The 17241-nt window shown below is 33.7% G+C and overlaps 1 protein-coding gene across 2 annotated transcripts in view; it reads right to left on the bottom strand.

Moving 5' to 3' along the window:
* Positions 1 to 17241, bottom strand: part of MAP3K2 (mitogen-activated protein kinase kinase kinase 2) — a 94483-nt gene that overhangs the window by 51208 nt on the left and 26034 nt on the right. For both annotated transcript variants that reach the window (XM_074301724.1, XM_074301725.1), the window contains exon 2: positions 9197 to 9266. In XM_074301724.1, coding sequence (XP_074157825.1) covers positions 9197 to 9200 — 4 coding nt within the window. In that variant the 5' untranslated portion in view covers positions 9201 to 9266. The remainder of the gene's footprint in view (positions 1 to 9196; positions 9267 to 17241) is intronic.

Genomic DNA, 17241 nt, shown 5'->3' with positions numbered 1-17241 from the left:
ATTTGTTTGTCTTATAAGTTCTTTTTAAACATAGAATGTTTTTAAAATTTTTTCTTTAGTGGCTCAGTGCCTCACACATTTCAGACATTTAATAAGTACCTGCTGGACTGTGCTGGAGATGAGATAAGGACTATGAAGCAGAGAATCTATCAGATTCTCTTGTTCAACTCCCACCTGAAACTTAAAGTCCTTCTACATCACCAAATTATCTTTTAGGTTATGCTTGAAGACCTCTAGTAACAATAAATTCATTATCTTAGCCTATTCCATTTTGGGGTAGTTCATCCATTATAAGTCGTCACCCCTCCAATGAATTCATCCTGGACAATTCCAACAGTAGTCTCTTATGCATTGGAGTCACTAGCTCAAAAATCTTAAATTAAAATTACTTCCAGCTATTCAAGGTCTCATACAATCTAGTGCCATCCTATTGTTCTAGCTCCATATCTAATTCCTTCCCTCCAGGTTCCCCTCTACATCCCAACCAAACTGATATACTTGATTTCTCAAATATGCATGACACTCTCATATACACTACCTACAAAAGGATCAAAGTCCTTTAAAGCACAATTCAAATGGCACCTCTTCCATGAAGTTTCCTTCCCCTACTCATCTATTATGACAAAATCTATTATTCATCACATTCATAAATTACCTTAAAAATGCTTTCATCACAACAATTATTACCCTTATTTTACATATGAGGAAATTTAAAAGTTTCAATGTCTTAACCAAGATCACAGTTTGGAAGAATTTTTGGACTTAAAAAGTCCAAACAATCACTTAATTCTCATTCTCATTCTCTCTCTGTCTCTGCCTATCACAGTGTACTTAGCTTTGTTTTGTAACTGAACACATTTATCATGTATAAGAGCAACTTGCATTAATATCTCACAGCATCACAAATTTCAGGCATGAAAATCAGTTAATCAATAAGCATTTAATCCAGGCCAGGCTGGGAGCATAAAGAAAGGCATCAGACAGTCTCTGACAATCTATAAGGGAGACAAGATGCCAACTACCATGTACAATCCATATACAAAATAAACAGGAAAAAAGTCAACGAAAAGAGAACTGGAAAATGTTTCTTGCAAAAGGGATTTTAACTGGGACTCTAAGGAAACTAGGGAAACCTAAGATGATCATAGATGCCAAATCCAAATGCCTTTTTTTCAATCCTCATTGCCTTCTCTGAGACCTCTGGCACTGTTAATCATCCTTTCCCCCTTGATACTCTCTTCTCTTTTAGGTTTTGGCAAGACAGTTACTCTCTCCTGATTCTCCTCTTACCTATCAGACTGCTCCTTTTCTATCAGCCCTTTGCTGGATCTTTATCCACATCCAGACTGCTAGAACTATGGGTGTCTCCTAAGGCTCCGCCTTCTTTTTGTTGTCTATACTATTTCACCTGGAGATCTCACTTAGCTCACATATTCACAATTATTGTCTTTATGCTGATATTTCTGAAATCTATTTACTTATCAGTCCTAGTCTCTCTAATGCTCTACATTCTCATCTTCAAATGTCTATTGGACATTTTAAACTGAATGTTCCATCTTTTGAAATTCAACGTGTCCAAAAGCAAAGTCATCATCTTTCTCCTCTAAGCATTCCTCTCAAATCTTTTATTATCGTCAAGAATACTTACATCCTCCCAATCCTCCAGGCTCACAATCTAGGTATCGTTGACTCTTCATTTTCTGTCCCCCATACAATCTATTGTTAAGCCTTATAGATGCAACATCTCTTGTACACATAATCTCATTTCTCCCACTGCCATCCTGAAGTAGCCTTTTTTCAATATGTCTTCCTCTGTTCCTCCTAACGTCAGTACTTTCCTTCTGAAATAGTTTCTAATTATTCACATAAATATGTGTGTAGACATAAGTATCTTGTTTGTGGTATATAGTTGTTTACCTGTTGTCTCCCAATAAATACCTTGAGGTCAGGAACTGCTTTTGTATCATTAGCAGTGGCACTTGATGACATTTACTAAATGCTCATTGACTTTATGACCTATGGCATCTGATATTGATGACCACCCTCTCTTCCTGGATATTCTCTTTTTCCTAGGTTTTCATAACTAGACTAATAACATTTCTCCTCTTACCTGTCTGGCCACTATTTCTTTGTCTCTTCTCCTGGTTCATCATCCAAATCCTGTCCTATTTTGTGTGCATTTTATCCTGGGCTCTCATCTTTTCTCTCTACACTCTCTTACTGGGTAACGTCATTAGCTCCCATGTAGTCAATAATTTTCTCTAGGTAAATGACTCTTAGATCTATATATTTAGTCCCAAGTCTCCTAATTGAGATTTAGTTCCACATCAGCAGAGACCTATTGGCCATTTCAAACTGATGTCAAGAAGGCATCTCAAATGCAACATGTCTAAAATATAACTGTTTTCCTCTGAATCTACCCTTCTTTTGAATTTCCCTATTGACCAGAAAGGCACTAAGATTTACAACTTTGGTGTCATGCTCAACTCCTCACTTTCACCAGATGTCTAATCTTGCCATTTCTACTTCTATAACATCTCTTCTCTCTGTACCCTTCCCACATCTTTTAAGTTCAGATACACTTCTTTCATGGAATAATACCAATAGTTTCCTAATTGTTCTCTCTGCCTCAAGCCTCTTCCCACTTCAATTAATTCTTCATACAGATGCTAAGTTTAGTTTCATTACAGGTCTTAATACAATTCAATGTCTCTCTATTGCTTCTAGGGAAAAATGTAAACCCCTCTAATTGGTATTTAAAGCCCTTTAAATTCTTTACAATTACTTCTCCTTGCTCTCCTCACTCTATGATCTAACAGATCTGTCCTTTTTACTGATTCTTACACAAGGCCCTCTTTTCTTCATGCCTTTTCATTGGCTATTCGCTATGTCTCACCTCCTTTTCATCCCTATTTCATGGAATTTCTTCTCTATAATCTGTAAAATATGATTATTAATAATTCAATCACATTCACTAATTACTTCAGTATTTGTGTATTCAGTCCATCTCAATTGATATGAACTCATCAAGGAAACCTAGGAGGTTCTCCTACAATCACTCTCTTTGTCTAGCTAATCAAACCCCTCTTTTGGCCAATTTTCTTTTGTTCTTTCTAGACCCATGCTCCTAAGAAGAGGCAAAAAAAGCAAAATGTGAATTAAGTAGTTTTACTTTCTATTGTTAATTATAAATATCTTATCCAAACCAGGCTATGTATAGTCCTGTACTTTCTCTGACTTTTTTCTTTTCCTCAGCATAGCTACTAATCTCATTACATTTTTTGTTTGTTTCTGCTTTCTTTTTCAACTATAGTTCATTCTGAGCATTTCTGGCATGCTACTTTATTCAGCCTGTTAATTGCTCTTGTTTTCTTCTTCAATACATCTCTTAAAATCTAAGTTAGGTGGTGAGTTTTCTATATCCACATTGATCTGTTCAGATAAGTCCTCTGCATCATCATCAAAATTGTTTCTATTTATCTCTTCAGAATTTAATTCTAAAAATTAATCTTCAGAATCTCCCTATAGAATTCTAGTGTGCTGTCTTATCTACCTATCCTTCTTTTGGAGCATTTGAAATCTACTCTTGAATACATATTATCATTACACATGGCCTTCCTCTCCTTCATTACAAACTCTTAAAAGTACCAGTCATTTCCATTAGAGCAACCAGTCACTTGCCCCATCTCCCATTGATGAAAATCAACTCTGTAATGCATATTCTCTTTGTAGGTTCCTCTACCTTTAGAAAAATGAAACTAACATTAAAATTAGGGACAGCTAGGTGGTGCAATGTGGCTAGAGTTTGGGGCCTAGAGTCAGAAGAACCTGAGTTCAAATCTAGGCATATGTGACCCCTAGGCACATTTATCCCTTGAAGAATTAAGTTTCCTCACTCCAATCTCTTTGCCAAGAAAACTCCAAAGGGGACCAGAAAAGAGTTAGACACAACTGAAATGACCAATTATTAGCTGCGCTACTTCTGGCAGATATCCATGTAAATACTGACATCTTCTATCATGCTTCTTTTATCTATTTCCTTTTTCTGTCAAGGTGACACCTACAATATATTCCCATTACAAAATTCTTACTGATTTTAACCCAAAAGTTCTTAACTATTTTCAAATTCTGGTTCCTAAATTTCCTGAGTACATGAACAAAATTATTCTTCTTCTTTTTTTAATGAGACTTTTTATTTTTTAATTTATTTTTTAGTTGCAGAAAAAGCATTTGATAAAATCCAACATCCATTCCTACTAAAAATGCTTGAGAGTATAGAAATAAATGGACTATTCCTTAAAATAATAAGGAGCATATATTTAAAACCTTCAGTAAACATCATATGTAATGGTGATAAACTAGAACCTTTCCCTAGAAGATCAGGAGTGAAACAAGGTTGCCCACTATTACCATTACTTTTCAATATAGTACTGGAAACTCTAGCCTCGGCAATAAGAACCGAGAAAGAGATTCAAGGAATTAGAGTAGGAAATGAGGAAATCAAATTATCACTTTTCGCAGATGACATGATGGTATACTTAGAGAACCCCAAAGACTCTGCTAAAAAGCTATTAGAAATAATTCAGAATTTTAGCAAAGTTGCAGGATACAAAATAAATCCACATAAATCCTCAGGATTTTTATACATTACCAACACAATCCAACAGCAAGAGATACAAAGAGAAATTCCATTCAAAATAACGGTCGATAATATAAAATATTTGGGAATATATCTACCAAAGGAGAGTCAGGAATTATATGAGCAAAATTACAAAACACTTGCCACAAAAAGAAAGTCAGATTTAAGTAATTGGAAAGACATTCAGTGCTCTTGGATAGGCCGAGCGAATATAACTAAGATGACAATACTCCCTAAACTAATCTATTTATTTAGTGCTATACCAATCAGACTCCCAAGAAACTATTTTAATAACCTAGAAAAAATAACAACAGAATTCATATGGAACAACAAAAGGTGGAGAATTTCAAGGGAAGTAATGAAAAAAAATCAAATGAATGTGGTCTAGCTGTACCTGATCTAGAACTGTATTATAAAGCAACAGTCACCAAAACCATTTGGTATTGGCTAAGAAATAGACTAGTAGATCAGTGGCATAGGTTAGGTTCACAGGGCAAGATAGTGAATAAAAATAGCAATCTAGTGTTTGACAAACCCAAAGATCCCAACTTTTGGGATAAGAATTCATTATTTGACAAAAACTGCTGGGAAAACTGGAAATTAGTATGGCAGAAATTAGGCATGGATCCACATTTAACACCACATACTAAGATTAGATCAAAATGGGTCCAAGATTTAGGCATAAAGAACGAAATCATAAATAAATTGGAGGAACATGGGATGGTTTACCTCTCAGACTTGTAGAGGAGGAAGGAGTTTGTGTCCAAGGGAGAACTAGAGACCATTATTGATCACAAAATAGAAAATTTTGATTACATCAAATTAAAAAGCTTTTGTACAAACAAAACTAATGCAAGCAAGATTAGAAGGGAAGTAACAAATTGGGAAAACATTTTTACAGTTAAAGGTTCTGATAAAGGCCTCATCTCCAAAATATACAGAGAATTGACTTTAATTTATAAGAAATCAAGCCATTCTCCAATTGATAAATGGTCAAAGGATATGAACAGACAATTTTCAGATGATGAAATTTAAAACTATTTCCACTCATATGAAAGAGTGTTCCAAATCACTACTGATCAGAGAAATGCAAATTAAGACAACTCTGAGATATCATTACACACCTGTCAGATTGGCTAAGATGACAGGAGCAAATAATGATGAATGTTGGAGGGGCTGTGGGAAAACTGGGACACTGATGCATTGTTGGTGGAGTTGTGAAAGAATCCAACCATTCTGGAGAGCAATCTGGAATTATGCCCAAAAAGTTATCAAAATGTGCATACCCTTTGACCCAGCCATACTACTACTGGGCTTATATCCCAAGGAAATACTAAAGAAGGGAAAGGGACCTGTGTGTGCCAAAATGTTTGTGGCAGCCCTTTTCATAGTGGCTAGAAGCTGGAAGATGAATGGATGTCCATCAATTGGAGAATGGTTGGGTAAATTATGGTATATGAATGTTATGGAATATTATTGTTCTGTAAGAAATGACCAACAGGAGAAATACAGAGAGGCTTGGAGAGACTTACATCAACTGATGCTAAGTGAAACGAGCAAAACCAGAAGATCATTATACACTTCAACAATGATACTGTATGAGGATGTATTCTGATGGAAGTGGATATCTTCAACATAGAGAAGAGCTAATCCAATTCCAATTGATTAATGATGGACAGAATCAGCTACATCCAGAAAAGAAACACTGGGAAATGAGTGTAAACTGTTATTTTTACCTTCTGAATCCAATTCTTCCTGTGCAACAAGAAATTCGGTTCTACACACATATATTGTATCTAGAATATATTGTAATATATTTAACATGTATAAGACTGCCTGCCATCTGGGGGAGGAAGGGAAAAAATCTGAACAGAAGTAAGTGCAAGGGATAATGTAAAAAATTACCCATGCATATATACTTTCAAAAAAAAAGTTATAATTATAAAATAAAATAAAAATTAAATTAAAAAAGATAAATAAAAGCCAATCTTCTAGTAAAAAAAAATTTAAAAAAATTATTTTTTAGTAACAGCTTTTTATTTACAAGATATATGCATGGGTAATTTTACAGCATTGACAACTGCCAAGGCTTTTGTTCCAATTTTTCTCCTCCTTCCCCCCACCCCCTCCCCCAGATAGCAGGTTGACCAATACATGTTACATATGTTAAAGTATAAATTAAATACAATATATGTATACATGTCCAAACAGTTATTTTGCTGTACAAACAGAATCAGACTTTGAAATAGTGTACAATTAGCCTGTGAAGGAAATAAAAAAATGGAGGCAGAAAAAAATAGGGGGATTGGGAATTCTATGTAATGGTTCATAGTCATCTCCCAGAGTTCTAACTGGTTCAGTTCATTACTGTTCTATTGGAACTGATTTGGTTCATCTCATTGTTGAAGATGGCCACATCCATTCGAATTGATCATCATATAGTATTGTTGTTGAAGTATATAATGATCTCCTGGTCCTGCTCATTTCACTCAGCATCAGATGAAATATGAACAGTTCTTAACATGGGGGGAAAAAAAAAGGAGTGTAGAATAATAAATGGAACAGAGGACTACTTAATGGAACATTGACTGGGTTCAAATATCATCTCAGACATTTACTGACTCTGTGATTCTAGGCAAGTCTTGTAACTTTTCAGTCTATTAGTTCTCATCTGTAAAATGTCATTAACCTCAGAGAATTGCTTTGAAAATCAAATGGCATGATACAAACAAAATAAAATGCTACCTTGCCCTTCTCCCTTTTTATTTTGTTTCATTCAAATATAGTACTCTGATTCAGAACCATATTTCAAGCATGAGTCTCATCCTACTAAGTCTGAGTAATATCTATGAGGTAAAATTAACATGATTTTGAAAGGTCTATAGGTCATTTTTTAGTGCCTCTACACTGTGCTTTTATATACATATACATACATACATACACATATACATATACATACATATACATATACATATACATATACATACATATATATATATATATATATATATATATATATAAAGAAGATATGAACTACTTGCCTCTTGACTGTATTTTGTCAACTTCTAGGTGCTTCAAATGCTACCCTTTCTACATTATATTATAGCTATTTCCTATGGTTATCTGGGCCTAATGGACACACATACACATACATACACAGAAAGAGTAAAGGGGGGGGGGGAAGGCAGTTTTCTTTTTCTCCCTTCATTTTAAATTTCTGATTAGATTTATATATTCCAGGGAAAATATTTATACTAATACTTGTTAGGTATATTCTAACTGTTTGGGAAACTACTGTGTCTATATTTTAAGGTGTACAATTCTTTTTTCGTACTCTTCCAATGTCTAATTAATCATTATCTAGTTCAAATTATTCCTTGACCCAAGATATTTCCTCACAGTAATTATGAATATCATCTTTATAACTGTGTTATTTCTGTCTTTATGTTTTTTTTAAACTTTTCCATTACATGTAAAAATTTATTTAGATATAGACAAGATGTCCAGTATCAAAGAAAATGAAGTAAAGCTGAAGGGGAGGTGGATGTACTTAAAAACCTCAGTGTATTATAAAGCAGCAGTCTCTCAAAGCATCTTGTATCAGTTAAAGAATAGATATAGAGGGGCAGCAAGGTTGCTCAGTGGATAGAGGACTAGCCCTGAAGTTAGTAGGACCTAAGTTCAAATCTGGCCTCAGATACGTATTAGCTGTATGACCCTGGACATGTCACTTAACCCCAGCTACCTCAGCAAAAAGCAAAAATAAAAAATAAGAATAGATATAGAGTTTGGGAGAGGGAGAAAAAAAATGTAAAAGTGTTCAGCAGAAAACAACAATAACAACAACAACAAAAAAAAAACTTTTAAAAGAAACACAGAAAAGCAAGGTAGCTTTGAAAAGCCTGTGTTGTATTTATTACATTGTTGTTTTTAAAGTAAATCAACCTTGTGAAATGGAAATTCATGATTTTATATTGAATTTTTAGATTTTGTGCTGTATACTTGAAAATGTCCTCTCTTTTTTCTTTTAATGTTGAAGTTCAAAATGAATAAAAGTTTTTAAAAAGGGAAAAGCTGAGAGATCAATGAAGCAATAGAACCCAGTAACAATACAGTATTTGATAAAATAGAAAACTTAAGTTAACTAGGGAATATTTGATCAAAATTGATAGGAAAACTAGAAAGCAATCTAGCAGAAAGTTAAGCTTAGGCCCATACCTTAACACTACATACCACAGAACATTCTAAATGAATATATGACCTAATATTAATTAAAGATATACTGTTTTTAAAACATCATCTGCTTATCACAATTATGTTACATGGAACATTTCTTTCATTTTTTAAAATTTCCCTTTAGTATTAATATAAGAAGCATCAAACAATGGCATTATGAATACGCAATAAATATTTGTTGAATAATTACAATACAATTTAATATATTATTCCAAAACTCCATAAAATGTGTAAGCAAATTTTCAAAATCACTTAACCCACCCAGGAAATTTTCTCCTTTAATTTAAAATTAATTATGCTCTGGTTTTGTTATCAACTCACCCATAGTGGCAATCAGCTTGACAAATTGTTCTTTACGAAACTAGATCTCCCATCAGCATTCTTTAAATCCCTTAAAAAAAAGGAATAATATTTTAATAATTATTATATATTTTAAAAATAACAGGCAACATTTATATGGCAATTTAAAAATTGTAACATATGTTATCTCATTGATCCTCACAATCCTGTAAGATAGATACTATCATATATAATCTCCATTTTTACAGATGAAGAAACTGAAGCTGATTAATGTTTAAGTGATTTACCCAGAGTAGAGTTAGTGTCTGAATCAGGATTTGAACCAAGCACAGCACTTTATTTACTGTCAAATAAATCAAAGCTACTTAAATCTTTTCCATTCACAATTACAGTACAGCTGAGAAATGTAGTTTTTTGTTTGTTTGCTTTTTTACTAAATCACCCATCCACTGTGTCTTTATTTTCCTCCATCCCCAATACTAACCTTGAGTAAAGGCTACAATATCCTTTAATATTGAATTCCTTTCCTTATCTTATCATGTTCCATGTCTTGTTAAAAATCATTCCTGAATTACTCCCACCATCTGTCTGAACCCATCCTTATCCTAATCACCTATTGCTGAATAGTCAGAAAAAGTCAACAACTCAGTAAATTGTAATCCCTTACAAATTTATGTGATATAAATTCAACTGGTTCCTAATTATAAGACAGTCCTTTGATTCTTCCATAATTGATACTCTTACTCTTCAAAATGGCTCATTTACTCAATACTACACTCCCCCTAACCCCCTAGAATATAACCTCATACTTTTAATAGAAAACAGAAAACATTTGTTATATCTCAAAACTCCATTCTTTTCTGTCTTTCCTATTATGGTCTCTAATGATGAGGTAGTCCATATCTTCACCATAATCAACTTGTCTCCATATGCCTTTTTCTTTTTATTTAAGATTTTTATGGATATTTTGTTTCTCACATCACCATACCATACTATGTCTCCTCTCCCCTTCCCCTTCCCAAATCAGGCCATATGAAAAATAGTACTTTTTTTCTGATAGAAAAAAAAGGTCAGCACAACTGATTGACAGTGAAAAGTATGAAAACATGTGTTATACATTACATCTATGGATTTCCCACTGTCATCAAGGAGTATGTTGGGAATGTTTTCTCATATTCCTTCATTCAAATCCTACTTGTTCTTCATAATTTTGTTATATTTACTTTTGATTTTTTGGTGTATTGTTCTTTCCATTTTTGCTGTAGTTACTGAGTATATTATTTTGTTGGCTCTGATGACTTCATTATACACCAATTTATATAGATCTCTTTATGCTTCTCTGTATTCATCAAATGGATAATTTATTATGATGCAGTAATATTTCATTATTGCATATACAACATTTAGTAGTATAGTTTAATCATTTCTCAGTTCATGGGCGTCTATCTTGTTTCCAATTATTAGCTATCATTAAAAAGTGTTACTACAAATATTTAGGCGTATATGGGAACTTTTTTTGATTGGCTTTCTTGTGGTTCATGCCCGATAATAAAGACTCTGGTCCAAAGGGTATGGACATTTTAGTTATATTATTTGCATAATTCCAACTTGCTTCCCAAAATACTCCACCAAAAATGTATTTCTATATTTAGTATATGTGTGTTCCCATAGTTCTTCCATTGACTGTTGCTATTTTCAATTTGCAGGATCTGAAGTAAAATCTTAGGGTTATATCAATTTGCATTTCTCTTTTTATTAAATATCTGGAGCATTTTTTTTTCATTTGATTGTGAATATACTACAATTCTTTTTAAAACCATCTTCATATCCTTTGACCACTTATTTATTGGGGAAACTTAAAGTTTTCTATTTTATCAAATACTGTATTGTTACTGGCTTCTATTGTTTCTGAATCTGCCTTGTATAGTCTGTTTCATTGATCTCTCAGCTTTTCCCTTCTTTTTAAAAACTTTTATTCATTTTAAATTTCAACATTAAAAGAAAAAAGAGAGGACATTTTCAAGTAAACAGCACAAAATCTAAAAATTCAATATAAAATCATGAATTTCCATTTCACAAAGTTGGTTTACTTTAAAAACAACAATGTAATAAATACAACACAGGCTTTTCAAAGCTACCTTGCTTTTCTGTGTTTCTTTTAAGTTTTTTTTTTTTTTGTTGTTGTTATTGTTGTTTTCTGCTGAACACTTTTACATTTTTTTCCCCTCTCCCAGACAAACTCTATATCTATTCTTATTTTTTATTTTTGCTTTTTGCTGAGGTAGCTGGGGTTAAGTGACATGTCCAGGGTCATACAGCTAATAAGTGTTAACATTTGAACTCAGGTCCTACTAACTTCAGGGCTGGTGCTCTATCCACTGAGTAACCTTGCTGCCCCTCTACATCTATTTTTTAACTGATACAAGATGCTTTGAAAGACTGCTGCTTTATAATACACTGAGGTTTTTAAGTACATCCACCTCCCTTTCAGCTTTACTTCATTTTCTTTGATACTGGACATCTTGACTATAAATAAATTTTTAAAAATTATTTTATCAAGCTCATAAAATAGCCCTTTTGTGATTTGGTTACTATAACTTTGAAAGTGTGAATTCGGAGTATTATTATCATAATTATTATAAATTTATATATTATATATATAAAATATAATTAGAATTAGAATAATTATGAGATAGCCACAAGCAGTGATCTGTATTGAGATTGTTATTTTAGGTTTGCTCTTTAGGCCATTTTTTAAAGCAGTACTTTGTAATGGAATAATATACAATTCATTTGTGTGCTTTAGGAGATTAAGGCTCTAATATTTTGTGCATTTTGTAGTTATTTGAAATGGGATTTCCCTTTCTATTGCTGCTTCATACATTTTGTTATAATATAGAAATGTTGATTTTCAAGGATTTCTTTTCTAGCCTACAACTTTGCTGAAGCAATTAATTGTTTCAATTAGTATTTTTATTTATTTTCTGGGCTTTGTCCAAGCCAACCAACATGTCATCAAGTATATTTTATCTCTTTACTATCTTTATATCCCTTTCATTCATTATCTTGTTTTATTTCTATTACTACCATTTAAATAATATTAGAGTAAGCATCTGTACTTAATGATTTTATTTACTGTAAAAAGTTCTAATATATCTCCATTGCATATAAAGCTTGCTTTTGATTTTAGATAGGTACTTTAAAAAAATCCTCTATGCCTACACTTTGTAAGATTTTTTTTTTTTTTAGCATAAAAGAGTTTTACTTTGTTAAAGGCTTTTTCTGCTGCTATAGAGATAATCATGTGGTTTTGGATGAGTTGGTTTTTAATATGACTATGTTGTTTGTTATCCTAACATTGAACTACTCTTACATCTCTTAATCAAAATGATTTCTTGCTTAAATTACTGTAATCTGTTTGATAGAATTTTTTTTAAAATTTTGAGTCAATATTCATTAATAATACTGACCTGTAGTCATATTTTTTTATTTCCCTGGTTTAGGTATAAAGAGTTATTTTTACCTCATATTTTATTTATTCCATTCTACTGTGGTTTTTTTTTATAATTATAAAATTTTTTAAGAGTATATATGCATGAGTAATTTTTTTTTATAACTTTATCCCTTGTATTCATTTTTCCAATACCCTCCCTCCCTCTACCCCCTTATCCTAGATGACAGGCAATCCCATACATTTTACATGTATTACAGTATAACCTAGATACAATATATGTGTGTAAATACCATTTTCTTGTTGCACATTAAGTATTAGATTCCGAAGGTATAAGTAACCTGGGTAGATAGACAGTAGTGCTAACAATTTACATTCACTTCCCAGTGTTCCTTCTCTGGGTGTAATTGTTTCTGTCCATCATTGATCAACTGGAAGTGAGTTGGATCTTCTTAATGTTGAAGATATCCACTTCCATCAGAATACATCTTCATACAGCATTGTTAGAGTGTACAGCGATCTTCTGGTTCTGTTCATTTCACTCAGCATCAGTTGATGTAAGTTTCTCCAAGCCTCTCTGTATTCCTCCTGCTGGTCATTTCTTACAGAGCAATAATATTCCATAACCTTCATATACCATAATTTACCCAACCATTCTCCGATTGATGGACATCCATTCATCTTCCAGTTTCTAGCCACTACAAAAAGAGCTGTCACAAACATTTTGGCACATACAGGTCCCTTTCCCCTCTTTAGTATTTCTTTGGGATATAAGCCCAATAGCAGCACTGCTGAATCAAAGGGTATGCACAGTTTTATAACTTTTTGGGCATAGTTCCAAATTGCTCTCCAGAATGGCTGGATTCTTTCACAGCTCCACCAACAATGTATTAGTGTCCCAGTTTTCCCACATCCCCTCCAACATTCATCATTATTTATTCCTGTCATCTTAGCCAATGACGGGTGTGTAGTGGTATCTCAGAATTTCATTCTACTGTTTTTATCTGGAAACATATGTCTTTCCTTCTTTTTCTTCTCAGTTTTTTTCTTCCTCTCCTCATCTCTGGCTATTCCTGCTCATTTAAAATTTCATTTTTGTATCCCCTTTTTAAATAAAGTTTTCTCTTATTCTCTTCATTATCCATATTCTGTTTATTCTATATCTCATTCCCTGATTCATGACTCCTATAATCATCTGACCTTCCCCGCCCCCCCTATATTCTTTATATAACCAAAGCTTCAAAGTTATTCATTCTAAGTACTGTCCTCTAGATGGTTTTTTGGGTTTTTTGGGGTTTTTTTTTTTGACACTACCTGGTATGGTTTATTCCATGGGTTTTCCTTTACATTGTGTTTCACTCTCAGAAGAATGCCAATTATTACAGCTATCAGGAAGAACACTCCCATAGTAATGCTTCCCCTACCATATCTTTTCTTAATGACCTTTCTCCCTTTCTACATATGCCTAGAAATTATCTCCTTGTGTGCATGTTCTCCCACCCCTCCAAGGACCAATTCTATTTTGCTCCTTCCAGAAACCAAATCCCTCTGCTTTCATCTATTATAAGGTCCTTATCACTCTTCACCCATAGATACATTCATTAGTGGAACCCTCTCCCACCTCCAAAATAAGGTTTCCTTTCTTTCCCCCTTCTCCCCTCTTCCTCACCTACTCTTCTGCAAGCTCTTCAGTTTCTGAGACCACAGAAGCCACTCTCCCCATCCCACTGAAAGCCCTTGATTTGACTCAGAATACTATTCATTCCTCAGTATCCCACTTGCTACCATTCTCTCTCCTTCCTTTCCAGATATCCTACAATGTTATAATATAGTCCCACAAAAGAAGCATGCACCTATAGGCAGGGTGTTGTTAGGTTCTGTCTATATGCCTCCTTTCTCTGTCTCTTCATTGTTACCACTATAAGATTTCTGCTTTTATCCCTGTCTCCTAGTGAATCTTAAGAAATTTTCTTTTGATCTTTCTATTTTCATTCTGTAGTTATTTCCATTTATACTTTTGTCAATTCTGTTGTTTGAAGCAAATACTTTCTTCAGTTCTGGATTTCTATCTAAAAAGGTTTCCAACTGTTCTTTATTAATGAATAATCATCTTTTGTCCTGAATAGTTAAGCTCAGATTTAATAGGATGGGTCACCCTGGGTTGTATCTTAAGTATCAATGCTCTATTCCCTTCTCTCCTCCCTTTTCAAGTAGGTATGGAATATATTGTCTTGTATTATTCAAATGACTTTTCCTTTGTATTTGAAGGTCTTTCTTCAGAGGGCTTGCAGAACTTTTAGTTTTAAAATCTAATTGTTAAATTTAACCAATATGGAGTTTGGAGTTTGAGGTCTTATTTGTTTTAAACTGGAGGCAATCTGCGAATTCTTTCAGTTGAGATTTCATTTTTTGCTTGCATAGCAAACAAATTTTCTTCTAATGTTTTGGGGGCTTGCTTCCTTTCTATCCCTCTTTCTATGTATTTGCATTCCCAATCTATTTTCCTCTCTTTTCTGAGTCTTACCATTGTGGATTTCAGTTTTTCTATTTTGCCCATTACTGCTCAAACTTTTTTTTCATAAATTCTCATTTCTCTTTTAAACCATTCAGAAGCAGTGGTTGTAGTTCCATGTTATCCTTCACTTAGCAAAATTATTCATATATGGTGGGACCTATTTATTAGATAGATAGAGATTCCATATTTCCTTCCATTGCTGTTTTTTCTATTGACTGATTTGTTTATATTCAAGTTGTCCTCTTGAAATCTCTAGTACTTTTAGTGTCTCCTCCCCAACCTCTATTTTCCTTATCATTCACTATGGAGGTTCCTTCCCTCTGACTGTGGTTTCCTTGGGTGCAGCATGCCAAATTGTTTCAGCTTCCTCCCTCAATTCAAAGGCAAAATTCAAAGAATACCAGCCTAGGTTTCTGTGTCAACTGACTGTTGCAGGGTCAGAAATGACCCTAGCTGAATGCTGCGCTCTTTCCTTTAGGCTTGACATGACTCCCAAACTGCTAGTGTATCTAGTCCTGGTGACTTCTCCCATTCTCACTGGTCCTTAGAGCTTTGGCCTCACATAGTAAGTTTAGTGCCCACTATCTCTGGCAGTTCAGAATTTGGCAGAACCACCAGGAGGCTTCTGCTCCTAAAGAGCTGTTGCCAAGATAGCTGTCAAGGTCTGAACAAATTTCTACAACCTAGTGCCACTCTGGAAAGAGAAAGGGGATAATGAAATGCAAGAATAGGTTTTAATGGAAGCCTGTGTTGTTGTGTCCTTGGGTCCACTACTGCAACTCTGGTCCTAATAGTGAGAGAGACAGGGGAGGGATGCTGAGAGAATTCAGGATCAGTGAGCATCAGTTCCTGGGTTTGGTTTGGCATTAATCTTCTTTTGGATTCCGAGTGTCCTACACCATATGGAACTGTCTTATCTTTGGCACAAAATTTCTGTTTTGGAGAAGTTTGAGAGGTTGTGGGAATTGGGGGAAAAAAACAGTATAGTATGCCAAAGTGATTTTCCTTTGTCTAAGCATGTCATGCTTCTTCTTAATAAAGTCCAGTACCTTTCTATTGCCTCTAGGAAAAAAACAAAACAAAACAAATTCCTTCATTTGGCATTTACAATCATTTAAAATCTGATCCAAACTTTCCCCCTCAATGTATTACATAGGATTTTTTTTTATCATGTTTCTCTGGTTCAATCAAAATGTATTCTTACTGTTCCTCATACATCAATCACCAATTATTTATTTTGTTCAAAAGGATGATTAAAATCGGGGTTAGGGATTAGAAGGGCATAGTAAAATAGAGATTATCCAGAGCAGGAATTAACCTTTCCTATGTCATGGACCCCATGCCAGTCTAGTAGCATGAACACAGCATTTTTTAAACATTAACATAATAATATTTTTAAATACATAAAATACATAGTATTACAAAAGAACATAATTGCACTGAAATATCAAAATATTAAAAAAAAATTCATAGACCTTAGGTAAGAAATTCCTAATCCAAAAAACAGAACCAAAATATAGGCCTTTAAATTCATGCCATGTTATGGTCAACTGAAAGAAATGAGGGTTTTAGTCTGTAGAAAAGATGCCTCAAAGAAGACATAATAGTTACCTTTAAATATTTAAAGGGTTAACCATCATGTAGAAATGTGAATAGATTTGTTCCATGGTACAATGAATGAAAAGCATGCCAGATTTGTAATCAGAGAAAATCAAAGCAGCCTACTGTGAATCCTGGCTCTGTCACTTACCACCTATGTGACCTCTGGGAAGTTACTTAACCTCTTTAAGAGTGAGTTCCTCATCTCTAAAGAGATGAAACTAGATATAATTTTTAAGCTCCCTTAAAGGATTAAATTCCTGAACCTATGATCTTAAATTTCAGAGAGAGAATTCTTGGCTTCATGTAAAAAGAAAGACATCTCAACAATTAGTGCTATAATCACCACAATTGTCTTAGAATATAGTTATTTCTGTCTCCGTGCAGGTCAAAGAAAAGGATGACACTTATTAGGCTGGTTTCCCTGTCTACTTCTTACCCTTGTCAGTAAAAGTGATTTTGTTTTATCTTATTTTGAAACCTTATTTTGGATTCTGGGTA

This window comes from Sminthopsis crassicaudata, chromosome 3 (genome assembly GCF_048593235.1).
Source record: "Sminthopsis crassicaudata isolate SCR6 chromosome 3, ASM4859323v1, whole genome shotgun sequence".
Classification (NCBI taxonomy): domain Eukaryota; kingdom Metazoa; phylum Chordata; class Mammalia; order Dasyuromorphia; family Dasyuridae; genus Sminthopsis; species Sminthopsis crassicaudata.
Note: the sequence above shows the minus strand (reverse complement) of the source record. Positions and strands in the feature narration are given on the sequence as shown.